General features: G+C 39.4%; 1 protein-coding gene across 1 annotated transcript in view; it reads right to left on the bottom strand.

Moving 5' to 3' along the window:
• COLEC10 (collectin subfamily member 10) overlaps nt 1–22,707 on the bottom strand; it is a 39,151-nt gene extending 16,444 nt beyond the window's left edge. Inside the window, exons 1-2 of the mRNA XM_042923670.1 lie at nt 22,467–22,707; nt 1,146–1,217 (exon numbers count right to left, since the gene is read on the bottom strand). Coding sequence (XP_042779604.1) covers nt 1,146–1,217; nt 22,467–22,614 — 220 coding nt within the window. The 5' untranslated portion in view covers nt 22,615–22,707. The remainder of the gene's footprint in view (nt 1–1,145; nt 1,218–22,466) is intronic.
• Nucleotides 22,708–23,121: the final 414 nt, after the last annotated feature.

Raw genomic sequence — 23,121 nt, 5'->3', positions numbered from 1 at the left:
TGTTTCCTGATACGATATTCCTAAAAGGTCTATAGCAGAGGATGTCTAATCTAGAGGTCAAATAAGGGGCTGAGTGGAAGAATTCTTGAGTTTTATTCTAATTCTGTTCCTTTCTAGATCCTTTTGGGCTTCACTTGGGAACTCTGTTTCCTCCCTATTTCAAAACAAGATTTGACTATCTTAGCCATTTTTAAGAAGGGGAGAGAATGTATAATCGTAAAACTTCATGATCAAGGGGACATCAGAGATTGCCCTACCGAGTTTTTACCCCCCAAAAATATGATCGGGATCATGATTTCCTCCAAAATTATCAGTTTTGTTTTTTTTCTATGATGACCTAAAAAACATTTACCAGTAATAAAGCTGTATAATTTTGCAACTGATTGTACATAATTATAGAATATTATACATATTTATAGAATAGGAAGAGTATAAATCAGCATTTCTCAAATTGAGGTTTCAAAAGCTTGTGAGTCTTTTCTTCTCTTTAACTTGCTAAAGATTTTGAAGTCAGTGATCTAGGGCCACCACCTTGTAACAGTTGACGGAGAATATGTCCAGTGCTTGGAAGACACACGCTTAGACACCACAATCCACAAGCTATGTATTGGTGAAGCTACTCTTGGCATTATGAGTAAAAACACTCCCTAATGGCCTTTGTGTCATTCTCATCTTCCTTGGCCCTGTTCCTCCCACTCCATCATCTACTGACAGATCTTAGAAAGGTGAGTAAGCCAACGGATCAGTCAACTCTTTCTGTTCTTCTCATCCCCCTCCTTACACTCTAGGTCAGCCAAAAGGAGTTGCTTAGCAGTGGATTCTGAGAAAAGACACAGCTATGAACCCAGCTGTGTTTCTAAAACTCGTGGTTTCTTAGATATTTCTGGAGACTGCTCCTCCCTAGGTCTCCTGGAATATCCCACCCCTGCTCATCCTAAGGAGGCAGCCTGAGAAATGTGTGGTGATTTATTGACAGCCACTGTCATAGGAGCTCTCTGGTAGCAAGTACATTCATATCTGAAGTACCTTTCATTCATCTTTGGAGCCGAGAGTGTTCCAAAAGCTGCCAATCTCCAGGACAAGGCCAGTAGAGAGAGGAAAGCAATTCTAATATTACAGTGTCACATTCACATCATTGCACTTACCTTTCGGGCCCATGCGTCCCACTTTGCCATGTTTCCCCTCCTCTCCTGGATCTCCCTTTTCGCCATCATCTCCTTTGGAAATGGAAAATGAATGAGTGGAGCAGCTCGAATAATAACATAGCACATCCTCCCCAGGATATGGTGGTGAACATGGTTGGAATCCATTCCTCAGCCAAGGGCTTGCCTTATAACTCTGATGTGACTATGTTCATGGGCCCACATAGACTGGACAGTCAGGGAAGGAGAGGACACTTCTGGTATCTTTACTCTTTCACTTTTCCCACGCTGTTGGGGGAGGTCATTAAAGGGATGTGACCACCCATTGACCTCTGAACCAGACCCAGGAAATCAGTTAAAAGCTACTCACCCCTTTCCCTATCTTGCAATGTATGACCACCATTCCCACAGTGGGAGCCATTTCAAGGATGCAGCTTTGACAGAGTGAGGTGTTGTTGCGACCATCTGGCAGGTATATGTGACTGAACCCTGAAAAGGCATCTATATAAACTTTTGAGATTCTGGCAGGCAGGTGTGGAAACTTTCTTGTCTTACCACCACCGAAGCCAAGATTCATATGTAACTTCCCTTGCTTATTCACATCACCACCTACCGATCTGGAGTGGTCTGCCTCTTTCCTTCGTCTCCCCTTGCTCTCAGTATAGGTAGGATAGGAGGGCAGTTTCAAATTTTTCCCAAGAAATTCTCAAGTTTGCAAACCTAGCTAACTTTATGTTTGAAGAAATGTCTTTGCTGGTGAATTCCTGAGAAGTTTGCAAATCTTTTTTTTAATGTTAATTTATTTTTGAGAGAGAGAATGTGCATGAGTGGGGTAGGGGCAGAGAGAGAGAGAGAGGCAGAGAGGGAATCCCAAGCAGGCTCCACACTGTCCGTGTAGAGTCAGATGTGGAACTCGATCTTACAAACCATGATATCATAACTTGAGTCCAAATCAAGAGTTGGATGCTTAACCAACTGAGCCACCCACGCTCCCCTCTTTTTTTTTTTAACTGAGTATAGTTGACAATTTTATGTAAGTTTCAGGTATACAAGTCTGATCCGACAAGTCTGTAGGTCATGTTACGCTTGCCACAAGTGTAGCTACCATCTATCACCATACAAACTATTACAATACCATTGACTATATTCCTTATGCTGTACCTTTCATCTCTGTGATTTATTCATTTCATGACTGGAAGCCTGTACCTCCTATTCCCCTTCACCCATTTTTCCCATCTCCCCACCTCCCTTCCTTCTGGGAACTACCAGTTAGTTCTCCATATTTACATCTGTTTCTGCTTTTTGTTTGCTCATTTATTTTGCTTTTTAGGTTCTACATATAAGTAAAATCATATGGTATTTGTCTTTTTCTGTCTGACTTATTTTACTTAACATAATTCTCTCTAGGTCTATCCATGTTGTTGCAAATGGCAGGATCTCACTCTTACTTATGGCTGAGTAATATTCCAGTGTGAGTGTGTGTGTGTGTGTGTGTGTGTGTGTGTATCATATCTGGCATGACAAGTCTTTATTTTTATAGTGAATTTGGCCAGTTCTGGAAGCATGTACATGTTCAAACGTGTATATTGATGTGTAATACATATATAAATAATATTCTATACTTATATATAATTATATAAATATATACAAATTATAAAATATATAAATTATAACTTATACTTTGTAAACTCTTGCTCTCGGACTGCATGTGTGAGAGACCCCAAGTAGTAGGCATAGACCAGGAAGCTAAGAATAGAAGACAGGTAGGAAACAGGAACAGCTGCAAAGCAGTTCTGTGTGGGCAGCAACTATTTTTTTTTTAACGTTTATTATTTATTGAGAGACAGAGCATGAGCATGGGAGGGGCAGAGAGAAGAGGAGACACAGAATACAAAGCAGGCTCCAGGCTCTTAGCTGTTCACACAGAGCCCGATGTGGGGCTCGAACTCACAAACCACAAGATCATGACCTGAGCTGAAGTCGGACCCTTAACCAACTGAGCCACCCAGGTGGGCAGCAACTATCTTAGTCATAGGTGGATCTAGCTCTCACACCCCATCTAGTCAAGGACAGAATGAGTGTTTTAATGAAAAGTGTCCTGGACCATAAATCAGGAGCCCTGGGTTCTAAGGTCATGTTAGTCTCTGATGGGTTGAGCAACCCTTCAAAAGTCAGTGATAGAGTTTATTGGCTTTAGAATAAGGCAGATCTGGACTTTATCACTTGACCACTCATTATCTGGAGAAAGTTAGGTATGTGATCTCCCTTTCTGAGTCTCGATTTCCCCTCATACAAATTGAGCTAATAATGCCTACAAAACAAGGGCCCTTATAAGAACTTTAATAAGATCAAATACATAAAAGACCTGGAACATAATCTGTTCTTAGCAATGGTGGATATTGTTATTCTTTATATCTCAGTGTCCTCATCCTTAATGTGGACTTAATACCTGCCTTCCCTACCTCTCTCAGTTGTTTTAGCATCAACAAGGTAAGTATGCAATTGTGCTCTGAAAATAAAGAGCACAACACACACGATATTATGACCAGCTACCTGAATTATCACCACAGCAATCTCAGGATATGAAGGAGTCCTGTCCATCACTAATGGAAAGAAGTAGATAAAAAAAAACTTCTAAAGACAAAAGTGAAGCTCCTCAGATTAGACAATTTGGGAGAGAGAAAGTTGAGATGTCATTTACTTGTCCAGAAAAAGCATGCTCAGCCATTCTCTATGTTTTCCTGACAGCAGAATGTAAATATTTTAAATGAAAGCTTAAGTCAAGTATGGAACCGTTGGATTTCCAGGTCAAAAAGCCAAGTATGGAACGGTTGGGTTTCCAGGTCATGAGATGGGTCAAGCATTAAAACACTTCCCACGTGAAGCTCTAAAATCTCCTTCCGGGGAAGCTTTCAAAAAAGAACAAACAGATGATTTGTATGATCAGACCAGAGGGGTGAAGTGGATGGACAAAGTGGCATTTCTTTAGATAAAGTTAGTAGCCAATGTTTATTGAGTTATTATAATGTATGCCAGAACTGTTGATCATCATACCAATTCTAGGAGGTGAAAACTATTATTGTGCCATTTTTTGAATGGAAAAGTAGACTCAGTGAGGTTAAGTTCCTTGCCTAGTGTCATAGAGCTTGTGGATGGCAGAGCTAGGATTCAACATGTGTATTTCTGTGCCTCCAGATCCCTACCAGATCCCTCCATTTATCCCTTCCAATCCAGGATTCTGTGACCCTTAGCAAATTGTGGATTTTAAATAATTTGATATTGTGTCAAATTTTTCAGGGAGGAAAAGGAGAGATGCAGAAAGAATGGCTGTTTTTGTTCCTTTTTAAAAAAAGAAACAGTGGGGAAGAAAAGAAAAAAAAAAAAACAGCCAAGCATCTCAATGACTTAATCCACAGGGAATGTATCCTTGAGGTAGTTCAGTATAATTGAGACCTGGCTTTGCCACTCACTAGCTGACGGAGCTTGGGACGTCCTTGACCTTTGTTGAGCCTTGATTCACTGATTTGGAGAATGGACAAAATACTATCTTCTGCAGAGCTTCAGAGGGTTTTAGTCAAGGTAAAATTAGAAAAGTATTTTCCTTCAGGAAGCCCTTTCTAACACTTTCAGGCTGGGCTAAATCCTCCCTTTAATTACCTTCATTGTTGAAAATATCACTTTATCCTGAGTCCATTTTTCTGTGTTATTCCTTACACTCATCTGTGACCTGTGGGATGGCTGGGGTTATGGGTGATTTATTGTAGCATCTTCATAAATTAACACATTGTTTGTGTCTGGTGCCTAATAAATACAGTTGAGCTGGATATATTTTGTGAGCCATAAAACATTTTACAAGTGTAATGATAGTGTTTATTGAATACTATGGGCCAAAGGGTACCTAGCACTTGATATACATCTTATCATTTGGCCTCTACAACAACTTTGAGATGGATATTATTCTTAGCTCCATTCTACAGATGAAGAAATGGGTCAAAGAAAGGTTAAGTAACTTCCTAGGGTCACAGAGCTTGTAAGTAATAAAGCCAGGATTCAAACCAGGGCAGTTGCCTTCAAAGCCCATGTTCTGAACAAACTGTCTGATTGGGAACAAATTCTTGTTAACATTTCTGGGTTTTGGATTGCTATTCTGTACAATGGGACCAAAGATACGTGTCCTGCTCACCAAAAAGTGAGATCAAAGGCAGGGATGTATGTGATACACTTTGTGAATCATGAAACCACAAAAATTATTGGTGCCATTATTACTTCTCCTTCTTTTCCACCTTCCTCTGAGCTTTCCCATTCGTTTTCAAGCAAGTATCTAACTGAAAGCAGCCAGATGAGGGACTTAGTCATCTACTGCTCCCTGGTGGCTCCTGATGGAGACCTGGGAGGGTGAAAATAGGATTATTATTCTTCTGACCTGTGTGCCTGCATCCCAGCCCGGTGCTGAGCAGGCTGCTGGCAGAGATGAAGTAAACAACTCGTGCCCTTGCCTTCAGCTTGAACCCTGGGTTCATTTGATCTTTAAGACTTGCTTTAATGAGAACAGAAGAGAGGTATAAAAGCAAGCTTTGGAAAGGATCCCCCACATGGCTCACAGTTGTCTGCTTTCATCCTCTTGGCAATATTTCATTGGATTAGTAGTGCAATTTAGACTTTCTTTTTTCCTTTTAAAAATAGCTACTTACATTTTAAAATTAAATGAAAAGCTATCAATTGAAATGAACTAATTTCAATTTTACAAAAATGATTTGTTTTGGCCCCCCCAGGCCGCCAGCTTGCTGTGATAATCTCTCCACCAGAATTCCAGCAGAGCGCACAGCTGACTAATTTTTCTTAGGGAAAGGGAAAGGTTTTTTTCCCCCAACAAGCAAAAAGTCTTTAAAAATTAAAGTCTAGTTTGAGTTGAAATTGCTGAACCTAGGTCAGTACCCCCTGCTCAAAGGAAGCAATTATTAAAAATTAGCGAATTGGTTTTGGAAATGCTAAAGAAAGATCACTAGAAGCTGAACTTTTCCCACTGCCAAAATAGTCTTATAGACTAGGAGGAGGTTGTTAGCAATCCTCCTCCTGCTCAGCCTTTGAATTGAGTGCAGGAGGTGGTATGGGGTGCTTTATTAACGGGGCCAGCACTCTTCTCTAAAATATATCCTTCTCGTCTCTACCTACACCTTCTTGCCAATTACATTCTCATTCTTGGAAAGCTCTGTTGTCATATCGATTATTCCCTGGACCTCTCATATACACCACATATCTTAGTACAGTCATAAAATGGACTATCTCCCAGTACTTTTACCTCCTGGATCACCACCTCATCCTTTTACCGAAATATTCAGCCATCCTTGGGACCTACTACTTTTGCTTTCTCCCCAGTCCCTCTGTTTATCAGTCCCTCTGTGCCTTTACTTATCTCCCCATTAATCCTGAATTCTTTCAACTCAGTCACTCCTACACAGCTCTCCCTAAGGCAAAGGGACTGCCCTCCTTTTGTGAAGAGAGCTCTGGGACAAATTATATCATTTTTCTGAATCCCAGTGCCATCCATTAAATGGAGAAAATAATTGTTACTTCATAGGATTGTTGTAGACTAATGGAGACAATGCATAAAAAGTGTGCAGCACAGTGCCTAGTGCTTGGCAAACTCATCTGTTCTTCTTTTAACAAGAATAGAAGGGAGGTGTAAGAATGATTATCATCATCATCATCACCACCAGAAATGACATTTCTTTTAAACTTTCCTTTGTATTCACTACCTCAATCCTTATCCTACAATCGTCACTTACTTTTTTACTTAACTATGTGTGCTAAGTAAATTTTCACACAATTAAAGATAAATGGAAATATATATATACCCATTACTGAAGTTTAACAATTAACATGTTGTCATTGCTTCATCTATGTATTTTTACTGATTTTTTTTAAAAAAGTATATTACGGACATCACGACATATCTTCCTTAAATACTTCAGCAGGTCTCTAAAAGGTAGGAACATTCTCCTGTGTACACATAATATCATTATGTCAATCTTAAATTTTAATTGACTACCGGGATTTGCTAAAGCCATCTTTATAGAGTTCTGTGACCTCGTTTATCTTGAGCCTGTACTACTGTGCTGCATATAAACTAATAAAAAGAGGTGAGCCCTTAGAAAGAAAGACAGACATTCAGAGGAATAAACCTAGGTTCACTGAAAACAAATCATGACAAAAATTCCATTTTTAATTCTGAAAGGACTCCTAATAAATCAAGAAACTGTCATGACCAGAGTGGCTGGGAGAAGACACATTTCCATTGGTCATTCATAGAAGACTGCAGTCCCTGTGAGGCTGGGAGGATATATTGATAAAATCCATGGGCTTCATTCTTACAGATCTTGAATTCAATTTCTAATTATATCCCTTTGTGTGTGTGGTATTTAACCTCTCAAAGTTTCTGTTTTGTCTGTAAATGGAAATAAATAGAGTAACTACCTGTTTAGTCTCCTGAATTGAGGGCTGTTTCCTTATGCTGAAACACATGATATTTTTCTTTCATTTCAATAGCTTTGTGATGGAAATTGCAGGTAGAGGAAGAAATCAGTACAAAGGTTTCTTATTTTCTTTTTCCCCTATCCAGTGTATTGCCAGGTTATGTCTAGTGTTACCTGCCCATTCCTTGAAGTTGGGATTTTTCAGCTCTCCAAATGGTCTCATATCCTAGGACTGGCAACAAACACTCGGATAACAGGAACCAACAGGAGAAGGTGATCTGTAATTTAAAATCAGGCTTCTGCAAGCATGGCTCACTGACCCTCAAAGATAGTGGTCATAAACTGTGGAGAGATTACAGACCCTTGGTGACATTTCATCACAGCTCTCTTTCCCCATTTCAGACATGGAGGGGGTTTTCTTCATATTTCTTTTAATGAAAGCAGAAAAAATGAGCAAGCATAGTTTTTAAAGGAAGAATGATGTGTAGACATTACTTTGCATCTTCACTGCCATGAGGCAACTTATCTGTGGGTCAAGGGAGACCCAGACCTTGGCCATCTTGGCTTAAGAAGAACAGCAAAATAATAATAATAATAATAAATAATAAATAATAATAAAAATAAAAATAATAATTTTCTCATTAATGGAAAAACATCTTTCCATGACAGTAGGGCAAGGGTCCTCTAAGAGATTTTTCTGAGCTCCTCCCTAACATTATCTCACCCAGTTATAAAGAATGTGCATGAAATAAGACCATCCTTGTAAAACAATTAACATCTTTCCCAATACATTTAAAGCATTTGCGAAATGTTTATTTTGGTCCTACAGTCGGGATATGATTACAAAAGAACTAAGTTCATTTTAGTCCATAGGAAGCTGCCTGCCTCTAAGGAGAAAAGCTGTCCAAGGGACAATCTTCCGTGGAAGAAAGCAGCTCTTAACCAAGATACAATTTGGCAAGGGTCTCAGCCTTCAGAACCACAGGTCTTTGGAAGCTTGGTGCAATGGGAAGAATAGGAGTTTTATAGCCTGTTTTGGGCTGAATTGTTTCCTCATCTCCAAAATTCATATTGGAGCCCTTCATGTTGAAGCCCTACTCCCAGTACTTCAGAAGGCAAATGTATTTAGACATAAGGCCTTTAACGAGATGAGTAAGTTAAATTCTGGCTGTTTGGGCAGTCCTAATCCAATCTGGCAGTGTCCTTATGAGAAGAGGAAATTTGGACATACAAAAGGATACAAGGACAAATGTAAAAAAAAAAAAAAAATCCCTGCAAAGGCCATGTGAGGACACAGTGAGAAGGCGGCCATCTGCAAGCCAAGGAGAGAGGTCTTAGCTAAGAGAGACCAAATTTGTCAACAACTTGACCTTGGCCTTTCAGCCTCCAGAACTGCAAGACAATGACTTCCTGATGTTTAAGCCACTCAGTTTGTGGTATTTTGTTATGGTAGCCCTAGCAGACTAATTCATAGTCACAGAGACCTGGGCTCAACTCCTACATCTCCACTTAACAGCGCTTTCATATTATACTAATATAAGTATAGTGCGTACTCTATCTGCTTCAGTTTCCTAAACTAGAAAGTTGAGATAGTTACATTTTTCTTACGGAGTTGCTTGAAGATTAAACGATATTATGGATGGCAAATTTCACAGAGGATACCTGTGCATTGAGTGTGCCCTTAATGATCCACTAAATGTTGAGTGTATAGTGGGGATCTCTTGCTTTTACCTTCCTGGTATCTTCTTCTGTGCTTCTAGTACCAGTCCCACAAATTTCCATAGGAAACCACGCTTGCTTATTCTACGTCCATGTGTTTTAAACCTAACCCACAGTGATTGGTTCAGCAATGGACATGTGACTCACCAAGAGCCAGTGAGTCTCAATTCGTAGATAAGTCTCCTCAACAACTCAAGTAGTTATCACTTTCAAAAATGGAGACTTGCTCTTACTGCAAGGGTTGCAGAGAGGATAAACTACTATTGAAATATCTGAATCTATTTGACCACCACGAAGGGAGAAGCTTCTTTAAAGTGAAGTCATTATTGAGGAAAGCAGAAGCAAGGTATGAAGACTGAGTCCTGAGCACCTCACTCCGGACTGGATCTAGTGCAGCTTGAATCCCTCCCTGTTACATGAGTCTATGAATTCCCCTTCTCTCCTCTGTTTGCTTGTTTGACTAACCAGTTTAAGTTTACTTCCTTACTAATGTAAGGAAACTTATATTATGTGTCTACTAGACACAGATCAGGAAAAAAGGGCCTTCCTATGAGGAAATCAAAACCTCAGGAGAAGATAGGCATGTAAGCATATAATTAGTGTGATAAATGCTAGAAGAGGAGCTGTTATGGGAGCACAATGGAGGAAACACCTGCCTTTACCTGCTTACACCTGAAACTCTCCCCTATTCTTTCTCCGGAAGAAATGGGATCCCTTGCACTGGGCTCCACCAGAATAAATTTATAACTTAAGTGAAAAAGAAAATAAGATAAAATACAAATTTGTCATTATATGAGGGCAGGCTGTTACTACACTGTTCTCATCAATAAAAGTTCATGTGGATTTTTATTTTCCATCCAAACCATGCATCCTATGGGTTCCGCTCACGTGTCACATCCTTTCCCCAGGAGTCTTCCTGGTACAGACTTTCTTGCTGCCATCTCCCTCTTTAACTGTCAGGATCATCTCATTTTCTGAAGGGAACACCCCTCCTACTTCAAAGCATCCACCACACTGTGTCACGTGATGGGACAGGTCAGGGATATGCACTATTTTCTCTGTATCCCTAGCACTTGGCACAGCGTCTCAGATGTAATGGGTGCTTTCTCAACAAAGGTTTTCAAAAGAAAGGGAATAACACCCTTAAAGTTAAGATAGATAAATGTGAGCTTAATGAGAATACAGTTAAATAAATTAGTAATTGATTGAAATGTCATTCTCTCAAATGGCTGATTAATGAATTGACTGGAGTCAGCTGAGAAAGGTCTGTGTGATGGCTTGTAATCTAGGAAGGCAGCCAGACTGGCTCTACTACTCTCTCCACCCCATATTTTTTTCCCCTCTTCTTTTTTTTTAAGTTTATTCATTTATTTTGAGAGAGGGAAAGAGAGTAAGTGCATGCACATAAGCGGGGTAGAGGCAGAGAGAGAGGGGAAGAGAGAGAATCCCAAGAGGTTGAACTCATGAACCATGAGATCATGACCTGAGCTGAAATCAAGAGTCAGATGCCCAACCGACTGAGACACCCAGGCATCCCTGTTCCCTCTTCTAATTTGCCCGTGTCTCCCAGTGTTGCCACCATGCTCTAATCTCCCAGGCTCAGTACCCAGATTGGCTTTGGCTATTCCTCCTTCCTAACTTCCACCTTGATTCTTACTTTTTCTCACATGTGTCCTTTCTTTTTCTTCCTAACACTACTGCCATCATTCTACCTCTTCCTGTCCTCATATAATCCCTATTGCTTGTGGGTGGTCCCTAAATGGTCTGCATGGTGTTTTATTCACCAGTGACTCCAAGGGCCTAGAACAGTGTCTATTCAATGAATAATTGTTTAAATACTGGTTTCCTTAGATCTGAACTTCACTTTTTCAAACCATCTTGCAGATTAATCTTTATAAAATAGCATTTTCATTATAAAACTGCCCCATTCAAAACATTTCAGCAGTTTCTCTGTGTTTATAGGCCAAGCCCAAACTAGTTAGTCTAGCATTTGGACTTTCACAGACTGGCATCGGTGGAAATTTCTGGTGTTATTTTCTGTCATTGAGTTGCATAACCTTCTATTCCTGTTCAACTTGGTTATTCATTTTTTTTATTAAAATGTCTTTCAATTCATGCCTCCATTGAGTGCCACACACTTTTCTCTCTGTTTGAAGTTCGTCTCTTCAGAGGAAAAAAACCACAGACGTCATAAAGGAAAAGAAAAACATATATGACCACATGAGAAATTAAAAGTTTTTATATGATAAAAGATGCCTCGTAAATATATACAGTTTATAAACAAATATATGACAGACAAGGGAAAAAAATCAAGCACTAAGATACAGAAAATGATTAATATTCTTAACATGCAAAAAGGTTTTGCAAAAAGATAATAAGTGAAATAAAAAGATGATCTAAAAATATAAGTAATAAATGGTAGATGAAAAGTGCCCGTACTCACTATCAGTCAGAACAATAGTACCTATGGAAATGTCTTTATTGTACTTTGCCTTTAGATTTAGTAATTATCTAAAAAGACTAGCAGCATCAAACGATGCCACAGATGCAGAGAGCACTCAGTCATTGCTTCTGGCAACATCAATTGCTACACCATTTCTGGAAGCTAGTCTGTCAATAAGGATTAAAATAAAGAATCCAAACCATCTATTTTACCTTAGGGAACCTATTTTACGGGAATAACCGTAAGAACTAAAAACTACTTGTAAGAACGTGTGTGTGTTGTGTGTGTATTTACGTATATGAAAACACTTGTTTGCTGTGGCAAAAACAAAAACCATAAACAATCTGAAAGTTTGTCATCGTGGAACTGATGAAAATACAAGGAGAAATACTGTGCAGTTACTAAAAATAATGAGTCAGAGCGAGACCTCTGGAGAAAGCAAGAGCTCCATGTTATAGTATATAAAGAATGTCTCTTGGAGAGTCACATGCATATGATCTTACTTAGAAGAAAGAATAATAAACAGAAAAAATATAGAGAAAAGTGCCAATACCAAGCTCTTAATGATGATTACATGGGAGAAGTGGGTCTGGAAAAGGAAGAGTGACAGTGAAATGTGAAATCATTAGTTTTTTCTTTACACATCTTTATTCTGCATATATTTATACATGCTATATGTTTAACAAGCATAAAATACTCTTTCAATTTAAAAAATAAATCATTAATAATATAAAGAAACTATGGCCCTTCTCTCCTTTGTAAATTTTACCCATCAGTCTGTCTCAAATTCTGAATTCTCTGAATTTATTGATAGAATTATTTCCTTGGTAATTCACCATCTGCTTCCCTGTTACTACTCTATAATTGCTGCCTTGGAGTATTATTTTAAAATGCACTGTTATTTAACTTTTTGTATTAATGTCAACTCCTTAACTGGAGGGTAAGTTCCTTGTGATGAGGGCAGATATTTTACACTTTGTTCTCAAGAGCTGCTCAAAACTTCACAATTTGCTCACTCATTCTTGAACAAATATTTATTGAGTCTCTACTAACTACTAAGTCCTGTGTTGAGTCCTAGGCATACGGCACGGTCTCAGACTAGACATGATCTAAGCCTAAAAGTTTGGTTGGAAGGAGACACCAAACAAGGTCTTCTAAATGTCATGAGTATTACGAAAGGGAAATTGTCATGTGTGTTGTTGGCACCTAACAGGGTGCGATTTTGAAAAGATCGGTGATATGGGAGTAAGGAGATTTGGCTTTTATTCAACTCTACTGCTCTCTCCTCAGATGACAAGATAATGTGTCAAATAAGGAAACAGAAAAGAAGTGCTTTTTCTATATTAATATGCTAAGTAATGCAAGGAAATAACATATATAAGGACATATAATTACGTCATCTAATAACAATATCAATGTCAGTAATGATAACAACTGTGTTTACTGGGGGCTTCCTGTGATCCAACCCAGGTTGTTGACGTGCATGACCATGATATCAACCAGTTCTCTTATTGTGCCCCATCAGTTTCAGAGACCGAAAAACCTGTATTCCTCCTTCAGCTCATTCCTGTGTGACCTGGCAAAGAAAAGTGAAGATTTCAAATATCCTGCAATATTTCCTACTTGGATTATAAAGCACCTCCTCTTGTTTTCAGGTTTACTTGGTTTAAAAAGAATTACTACTTGGAACCTCCAAGTCTTTTGTAGTCACTGCATGTCTGAGTAACAGGAAGAAAAAAACCCAACAACAACTAACATTGTACTTAATGAAAAATACAATATCAAGGTTTGTTGGGCAGGTTTCTCCTGTCTGCACATATCATTCACTATTAAAATTCATTCACAGCCATGTCAGTAGAAACAAATGCAAGGAGAAATCCCATCCATCCAGGACTAAGTGGCGAGTGCTTTTGCACTGCAGTGCGGTAGTTAGGAGTGGAAGATCTGGGATCTAAGGGCTCAGTTCAAGTCCTCGATCCATCACTGGCTCACTGGCAACCCACTTAAATTGTACAAGTCTAAGTTGTTTATAAATCAGAGTAGTGAAATATCTCCCTCACAGTGTTGTTGAGGGGAGTAATGTGATAATTCACATGAAGGGTCAAATGGCGCCTGGAATGAGGTGAGCACTGGAGAAATTTATAACAGTATCATCCAATAGCCACCTAGAATTTCTAGCCAGTAGAAATTAGAGGGATGCAAAGAAGAGGCCAAGGGCAAGCAGTGCCTCTTTTAGCCCGTTCCTTGGCTGTGCAGATTTGCAACTCCCTGGCTGAAGTGTATTTTTGCTTCCAGAGATTTATGCCACTGGCACTGAAACGTTCACAACACTCTGTAGATGTAACATACAACATTCTGTCTAAAATTCTTTTCAGTACAAAGTGGGGCAGAAACTAATTTGAAGAAAAAGAGTAGCATTGTAAGTAATAACTGTGCGATTATATCCCAGCATCCCAATCCATGGGCATCCCACCTATCTGTGAGAATGGCGGTATCCTCCTCCCTGATGATTCCCCTAAATGAGACAAGTCACAAAAACCATGAGTCAAGACAAATAGTGTGATTTGTTTTTGTAGAGAAGAAATGCCTAAAAAATGTTTGCGATATCTATTTTCAACTGTCTGCTGGACTTTTCCATCTGAATGTCCAGAGGCAGCCCAAACTGTTTAGAACTCATTATAACCTGCCAGTTTTGCTTCTGAAATCTCTCTTTAATCTCCCCCTCTCTTCTTATCCCAATAGCCCTCATTAATCTCTTGCTTTTAGTTCATATCCCACTGGGAGCTTCTCACATCCTTCAGTGTTTCAGTCTACCTTCAACCTTGCCAAGAGATTCATCTACCTGAAAAAAAAATCTAAGTTGCTTCATTCTCCTACTCAGACTTCCAATGGCTCTTCTGGTTTAAACTATCATTTGGCTAGTCAGACCTGATACAATCTTACAACTTCTACAAAATAGCATGAAAACTGAAAAAAGAAAAAAAAAGAAGAAAGAAAACCCAAGGTATAATGAAAATTAGGTTAACAAAATGTAATGAGCTTCCATTTACAATGAAGCCCTTGGAGCTGGAATAGGGAAAACATTCTGTGCTCTACTTTATTAAAAGATTGATTTTAATAAAAGGAGATGGAATAACACTTAGTTTCTCCTCGAGTGGACACCCCTGTTCCAAGAGTAAGTTGCCCCTGACCAGAAAATTAAGTCAATAACTTTGTTGCATTAGTGATGCATTTTGACATGGCAGAGTACTATACCCTAACCTCCCACACCCACCCATGTTTCTAAATCCAAAAAGTAAGATAGGAAGGAATACAGGAGAACAGGGGGTAAGAGTGATGCATTTGGGAGATTCAGTTCTCAATAGAAAAGCCTTATAGGCAGGTGCAGAAACACCCTGGCATCAATGAATGCTGAGCGTTTTAATTTTGCATACACTCATCTGTGCAGAGTTAAAATGTTAGAGAATCAGGAAGAGGGAGCAGGAGAAAGTTCCACATTGGCATGATTGGGTCACCTTCAAAACATGCTAACATGATATTTCCTCCTTTGATCATGAGGAGACAAAATATAGAGACAGTTGAGATAGGGAGAGAGAGAGAGAGAGAGAGAGAGAGAGAGAGAGATTAATCAAAATGTCGAGCCCATTCTAATTTGAAAAATAAAATGTTATCTTAATGGTCCTCTAACCTAGGAAAGTAGGTCATCTCCCTTGCTTTTGCACACTCTATGTGAGTATTATTTTAGTGTATTTGGTCTGTGTCTATGGACTAGTACTGACTTTGCCTTAAGATCACTGGCCCAGCCTTACTCCTCAAGTGCTAGGGTAACACTGATAAATGCATTCCAGAGAACCTCCTGTGTAATATGTCAAAGTCCCTCCATCTCTTTGGGGACTTTTGCTTTGGTCTAGAGCATATTGTCTTACTTGCTTACTTACTAGAGCATATTGTCCATCTGCCATTGGACATAAGGGTCTGTTTGGTCACAGAGCATGTGGTCTGAGGAGTGGGTGGGGTGGGGAACTTTGGTGCTGCCTGTCAAAATCCTTTTCTAGATTTTTGTTCATCTCAAGCCAGGCAGAGCAACATCATTTAAACTATTTTTGACTGTACTCAAGACTGCAGTGTCTGCACATACAGTCACCCCTGGGTGATAGCAAATAAATGACCCTCAGAAGGGTCACAGGCAAGAGTAGTGTGCTTTAGTTTCTTCTCTTTAAATAGGAATAATGATTCCTGTAGTATGTCACTACAGCCAATGAAAAATAATTGATAAACCTTTGTAAATTCTAAAGACTCGTATTCGTATACTTTATTTAACAGATACCAGTGTTTTCAAGTGGCCACAAGAGACGTGAAACGATGGTTCTAGAGTTTTCAAATCAAGAATGATTACAGTAAATAATTTGCAAACAATTACATTATTTAGCCGCTACTTCACTTGAGCCTTTGAGTGTCGTATTTTCACTGCACATATTTGTAGCAGAGAATGTTGCAAACGAATTTTGTGAAAGTATAGAATATTGCAGATCAAGTATGTGGTGCAAAAACCAGCCAGACTGGTTATAGGTTGGAATATCCTGAAAATATGCGAAAAGGCCAAAACACACCATTTCTAACAGAAGTATATCCCATAAACATAAAAAAAGAGTGAGAGACTTAAGTTTGTATCTGGCCTACGTATATGGTCAAGATCCAAGGAGAACAAACCTGCCGGCCTGGGTCACGGGAAAACATTCCTTAAAGGAAGAAAAAAAGACCCCCAACACAAGAAACACATTCCTGTTTTCTCTCGAGTTTTGCTAATCCACGGTTTTCTAATATTTCAAGGGTCCTTGGCAATATGTGAGAGACAGTGCTAAGTGCTTTGTGTGGCTTAACTCATTTCTCCTCACCACTAATAGTGTGAGTACACTATTATCATCCCATCTTTTCTTACTGGAAAGAAAACTGACTTTTGGTTTTGTGGGTTTTAACTCATTTAATCCCATCCCATCCATAGGGGTATTTACACTATTGTGATTCCTATTTAATGGATAAAGATTACCAGGCTCAGTTGGAGAACTGCCAACTGCGGAAAGAAGGCAACATTAGTGAAGGGTAAGGGTGGTCTCAAGTTTGTGAGCTCCTGATGAACAAGAGTGGACTTTGCCTTGGGGCTACACTAGGCAGGAAATTGCAGCCACCTGCGGAAGACGGTGGCATTTCCTGGGTGGTTTCTATTCATAGAGCCAACTTTACAGTCTGTGAGCCTTTTGTCAGGATGGGGGAAAGAAGCAGCTTATGGTGGCTGGTAATCGAAAATGGAAGCTAACGGCAAAAAGGAGGATGGCTAAGCTGTATGCCGAACATGTTTTAATTTTCAAATGAAGTATTTGACATGGACAATGTCATTATCTCCATTTTAAAAATGAAGGCCCTGAGGCTTGAAGGTCTCGTGAGCAGGTAAGTGGTGGAGCTCAAATTCAAAGTCCATGATCTTTACCAACATGCAGGTGCCTACTACTGTGGCCCTAGCAGTGACAAATAGGTGGTCAAGTTACTGTGCAAGAGAGTTGGGGAAAGAGGGGGCATGAGTAAAGGACACATCCTTATTAAAACGAAACAAGCTAATTTTTTTAAATCATTGTCATTCAGGGCCTCCTGACTCGTCTTTGCCCACACTTTGATTGACTGGAGTTTTACTCTTCTTTTTCTGGTTTAACCTTGAAGTACTTTCTTGGTAACTATCCAAAAGGAAAAGGAGAGGAAAAATCGTTCAGAACAACCTGGCCAAACCATTTAAAATTTTGGTTTGTCTTTAGGCGTAGAATGCATATTAAAACTCTCAATGAAAGAATCTAGTGAATTAAAGCCGTTAATATAAAGGTCTTGGGAAAATACCTACTTGCTTAACCTCTCTGATAAAGTCACCAGAAAGAAATTAGCAACTTAATTTATATCAAGGTGACCGAGCTAAAACAATTCTGTACCATGTTTATACATTGACCTCACAGAACTCCTTTTCTAATGTTAATTTATAAAACTAAGGGAAGGATCATTTCATGCTTAATGAGAATGACAGAATGTGAGGATGATGATATAACATGGTAGAATGGAACAATGACTGGCCTGACAAATGGAATATGAGTTCCAGTTCTAGCCCTGCCACCAATTAACCACTGTGTGACCTAGACCAAGTTATTCTACCTCTCTGGGCTTCAGCTTTAACGAATGTAAAATTTGTAATTTGGGATGAAACCAAATTACCTCTGATAGTTACATTACAGGTAGTGAGACTTCCAATTTGGCTGTGAAAGTGATCCTGACATTTCTGGGCATATTTGGCCATCCGTCTGGGGAAGCCACAAGAAGGCTTGTTTGCACTAGAGACTGAGAAGATTCCCGGAAACAACTCGAGTTTGTGCCAATTACCAGGACCAGAAAATGAAGGGTATCAGGTAGGGCCTCCTGTGAAAATGGCATTTGAGCTAAAACCTGAATGAGGAGAAGGAACTATCTTTGGGAAAATCTGGACTGGGGTAAAGTTGCGCCAGACAGAGGGGAGCATTGAGTACAAAGGTTCTGGATTAAGAATGAGAGACAAAGCAATGGCGCCTGAAGCAGACTACAGGTGAAGAAGCAGTTTCATGTGGTACAAGTAGGGAGAAGCCAGATGGATCGCAAAGGAACTTTTAGGCCACACACACAAAAGTCATTGAAAAGCAAAAATCTCCGAAAGAAAAGAAAACTAATGGAAGCCAACATAAGCTGTTAGGCAAAATACCTTTAATTTCCAAGCAAACTAATAAGGTAATGGAGTTGATTATCAAACGGGAGGCAATCATTATTTTCAGCGTATACTGGTACAATGTTGAGCTGTGATGTTGCATGAACACTGTGTTCTTAGGCATTCTTGCATCCATTTCTTACCAGCAAGGGTCAGTGGAATATACTTCCAAATCTGATTCTAATAGAAACCAGTGGGGGCGCCTGGGTGGCTCAGTCGGTTGGGCGTCCAACTTCGGCTCAGGTCATGATCTCGTGGTCCATGAGTTTGAGCCCCGCGTGGGGCTCTGTGCTGACAGCTCAGAGCCTGGAGCCTGTTTCAGATTCTGTGTCTCCCTCTCTCTCTGACCCTCCCCCGTTCATGCTCTGTCTCTCTCTGTCTCAAAAATACATCAATGTTAAAGAAATTAACAGAAACCAGCAGATGTCATGGAATGGCACTGGACCCAGAGCCAGACGCCCAGGGCTAAAGTTAAAATTGCATATCTTTTCTGTAAGTATGTGAAAGAGTTTGAGAGTTCCTCTTGGCCTCATTGAGATTGTTTCCTTATCTTTAAGTTTAAAGTAATTGCTACCACTTAGGGAAATTGTGAGAATTAAACAAGATAATCTACTTGAAAATACTTTGGAAATTGTGAATCATCACTCAAATATTTATTGTTTTACATTTCTTTTTAACATTTCTTGTTAAAATTTATCACCCCTGCTGTTTTCAATTAAAACCACTAGAGGTCAGACTTTTACACGAATTGTTTAAAGAAACAACATAGGTAGGAAAGAAAGAACATTTTCTGGCCGAACAGCATACAATAGTAAACTTAAGGCACAGAAAGAAAAGATGACTTTCAACAAAGAAGTTTTGATAATTGGAACAATGCTTATTCCCAAAATTGTTACTCAACAGACTTAGATAAACAGGGAGAGGAAGGAAAGATAAGTAGAATTTAATTATCTATTTATGATGTCTACATGGCTTAAAGTTTACGTTGTTTACCTTATATTATTCTTCAAACAGTTCTCTGATGAAGCTCACTTTGCAAATAAAGAAACTAAAAACTCAATAGGTGTAATAACATACTGAAGATCAGATTGAATTCAATGTCTTTCTTACCACCAAGTCATGCTCAGGAAATAATGCAGTAAAAAATGATCAGTGTATGTTGGAAAACATATTATATGACACATTAGCATTACTGGTTTTCCACGTACAACTCTAAATGATGTATTTAGCTCCCAGTCTCCCAAATGAATTTAGGGAAAACTCCTTTTAATGTTTCTCAGGGTATCTAGAGAAGTTTCTGCGTGCTATACTAGTGACTATGGTATTGACGTGATTAGCCTTGAAGAAAAATATAGACCAGCTTGCTCGTAGGAAGATATATTGAACAGAAGCAATAGTTCAGTCCTTTAAGATGTTTCTTTATCCATCAGGCTTGTTTCTTTATTTTTCTTTTTTCCTTCCTTCCTTCCTTCCTTCCTTCCTTCCTTCCTTTGGTGGAAACAAATATGCAAATCTGCCTTGTTGGGAGGGGAGGAGCTATGCTCACTTTCACTAAGGAATGAGGTAGGGTAGATGGCAGTTTACACCTTGAGAGAAGACAAAAACTAAGTCCTGTTTTTCCCTGTAAGCACAGCATCCAGCACAGGGCCTCGAGTGGCAGAAAGGCAGGGATGAACATGGATAAGTTGCTCCATATGCGTGCATACAGGCAATTTGCAAAGAGAAAAGGAATTAATTGAGCCCTGAGTCCAAGAGTTTGCAATCTGATAGCTTGAAATGAAGACACGTTCTAGGACAAGTGCTTTCATTTGAAACCTTTAGTATCTAACATGAGGCCTGAGATGTGATAGGTATTCAGTACGTTCCAGAATTGGGGAATCTCTTTTATTTTATTTATTTATTTATTTATTTATTTATTTATTTAAATTTTCTTTAACATTTATTTATTTTTGAGACAGAGAGAGAGCATGAACAGGGGAGGGTCAGAGAAAGAGGGAGACACAGAATCTGAAACAGGCTCCAGGCTCTGAGCTGTCAGCACAGAGCCGGACGCGGGGCTCGAACCCACGGACTGCGAGATCATGACCTGAGCCGAGTTGAGCCGATGAAGTCGGACGCTCAACCGACTGAGCCACCCAGGTGCCCCTGGGGAATCTCTTTTATAAGAAGGGACTTAAAATTCATTTTAATGCGAAGTCCCCAGGCTCTGGGAAAAGAAGAAGACATCATACCAGGTCCCTAATAGACTTAGTTCTGGAACCCAGGGTTCTAGAGGGCTCCTTTCCAAGTATCTCCACCCAGGAAGACTTACTTCTTCATTCTGTCATATTTTTGCTTGTAATCATCTCATAATTTCTACAAGGCTCAGGAAGAGAGTGAAGGAGATTTACATTGTTTGAAATCTTAGCAAGGTTTCTAGGAGGAAGGGGGAAATTTTGCATTAAGAAATGAGGGTAAGAAGACCATGGCAAATAGGCTGCTGCTATGCAATAAATATTAATTGCCCTCCGTCTCTCCTAAATTTTTTCTCTACTGTTCATGACACTGATGTATGTTATTGAATGCATCTATTATGCCTAAAACAATGCTTGGAACTTAATAGGTACTCAATATATGTTGGCTGATTGGAATAAATAGAATTGTTGAATAGGAATCCATTATATTTTGGATATTATTTTGGCAGAGCTTTGCCCATTCTTCTTATAGCTTGAACATTGTAGTTTCTCTGCAAGGAAAATTGTTCAACAGTGCTATTCTCAAATGGACTCTCCCATTTGCAGGAACAAAGAAAACTTAATTTTCAGCATTTTCCATGAGAGCCCAGGAATGGCACAAAGTTTCTTATACTCTTGATGGAAAGGCCACTAATAGTTCTAAGTAAATACTTTTATTTCTAATCAAAACTTTCTTTTCTGAACATTTGCCCTCACATTATTCATTTATTCACCCAAGAAATTATTTGGAAGCCCCAAGGTCTCATTGTTCTTCCCTGCATTTATTTTATGGTATCAAAGGTTAAAGCTTGGATTGCAATCTTAGGAGGAAATTAATTCACTGATTAAGAAAAATGCACTTTAAGCAATACACATTTAAATAACAGACAAGCATAGGGCGATGTATTTCTGCTTTTTCTGAAAGACCCTTTTTTTCTGCTTAAAATTTTAAGCAGCTGCGATTCTTCCACCCTATAGCCTGGAGAAACATAGCAGGAATTACTAATAAGGGCACCGATCTACACTGCAGTGACCACTTTCAGAACAAAAGGGTCAGAACTGAAACCAGGAAAACAGCAGCATTTTTTATCAACCAGTTGCTTGAAGCACATTTAGACCTTGGCTCTACTTGAAAAAATTTTGCAATAGTCTATCCTCCTTCTACTGAAGGCACTTGGCCCCGAAGACTCCACTTTCAATGAAGAAATGTTCATTTATGTACTACCTGCAATCTTCAACAAAAATTTTCCTCCTCCTTGGAAGCCAGAACCCCACGAATTTATGAGATATATGAAATATTTAATTTTCTCTTTACTGAGCTTTTGCCTGGTAGCTTTAGCAAAATCAGTACTGAGAAAGGCATTGGAATAGAGCAGCCCAAGAATAGAGATGATCTTCAGGAAAGTATCCCTGAAAGACCAAAGTTGTGGCTTGTGTATCTTCCCCTGGAAGATAGCACAATTTTTCCCCTGGAAAATTAGCACAGAGGAGGGAATTTTCCCCTGCCCTGGGCGCGTCCTGCCCCCTCCCCACATTCTCCTGCCTAACATGAAGGGAGGTTTTAAAATAAATAACAGGTTTTGCAAAATAGAAGGAAAGAAGGAGGAAGAGGGAGAAAAGAAAGTCATTGAGAGCTCCAGTAGGGTTGAGGGAGGAGAAAAGAGAGTTCGCTTATTATATATGAACATTTTGTTTTTCTTTCCTCACCTTTGGGTCCTGGTGCTATAGTGTGTGTGGCACAGACTTCAGTGGTAGGACGACTCTCCATGTCCAGACCCAGACTCTGAATTTGCAAAAGAAAAAGCACCAGAAGGATGAACTGCTTTCTTCCAAGTAGGGCTCCAAAGCCACTCATGGCTGTGGTTCTTCAAAAATGATTGCCCAGAAGTGCCAAACAAGCAGCTTTATTTTAAATAAAACTTGTGCTTTGGGGAAGAAGGTAGTGTATCTGGAGCACACATTCCAAAAAGGGCTACAAAGACAAGAAGAAAGCATATCCTAGGTTGTTTATTTTCTCAGTGCTCCAAATGGACCATACATTATCCAGACTGTTTATTTTCAAGTGACAACAGTTTACTGAAAATTATCTCTGAGCTAAACACTCTAGTGTGCAGGTCAGTAGAAACAACCTAGAGAGCAGAGAGGATAGAGATGCCTTCTGCTCAGTACATGAGCTGACAACTTAATATCCTATGTTGCATTTATATGTTGGGTTCCAGAAAGGTGGTGTCAGAGACTGCTTGAATCACCTGCATGACATGGAAGCACTATGCAGGGCTTTGAGCTTTTTCTTAAGGAAATATTCATTACCTGTTGGCGGCAGCTGAAAGCTAGGGCTCCCAGTGTTCTTCATGACCTTATT

This window comes from Panthera leo, chromosome F2 (assembly GCF_018350215.1).
Source record: "Panthera leo isolate Ple1 chromosome F2, P.leo_Ple1_pat1.1, whole genome shotgun sequence".
Classification (NCBI taxonomy): Eukaryota; Metazoa; Chordata; class Mammalia; order Carnivora; family Felidae; genus Panthera; species Panthera leo.
Note: the sequence above shows the minus strand (reverse complement) of the source record. Positions and strands in the feature narration are given on the sequence as shown.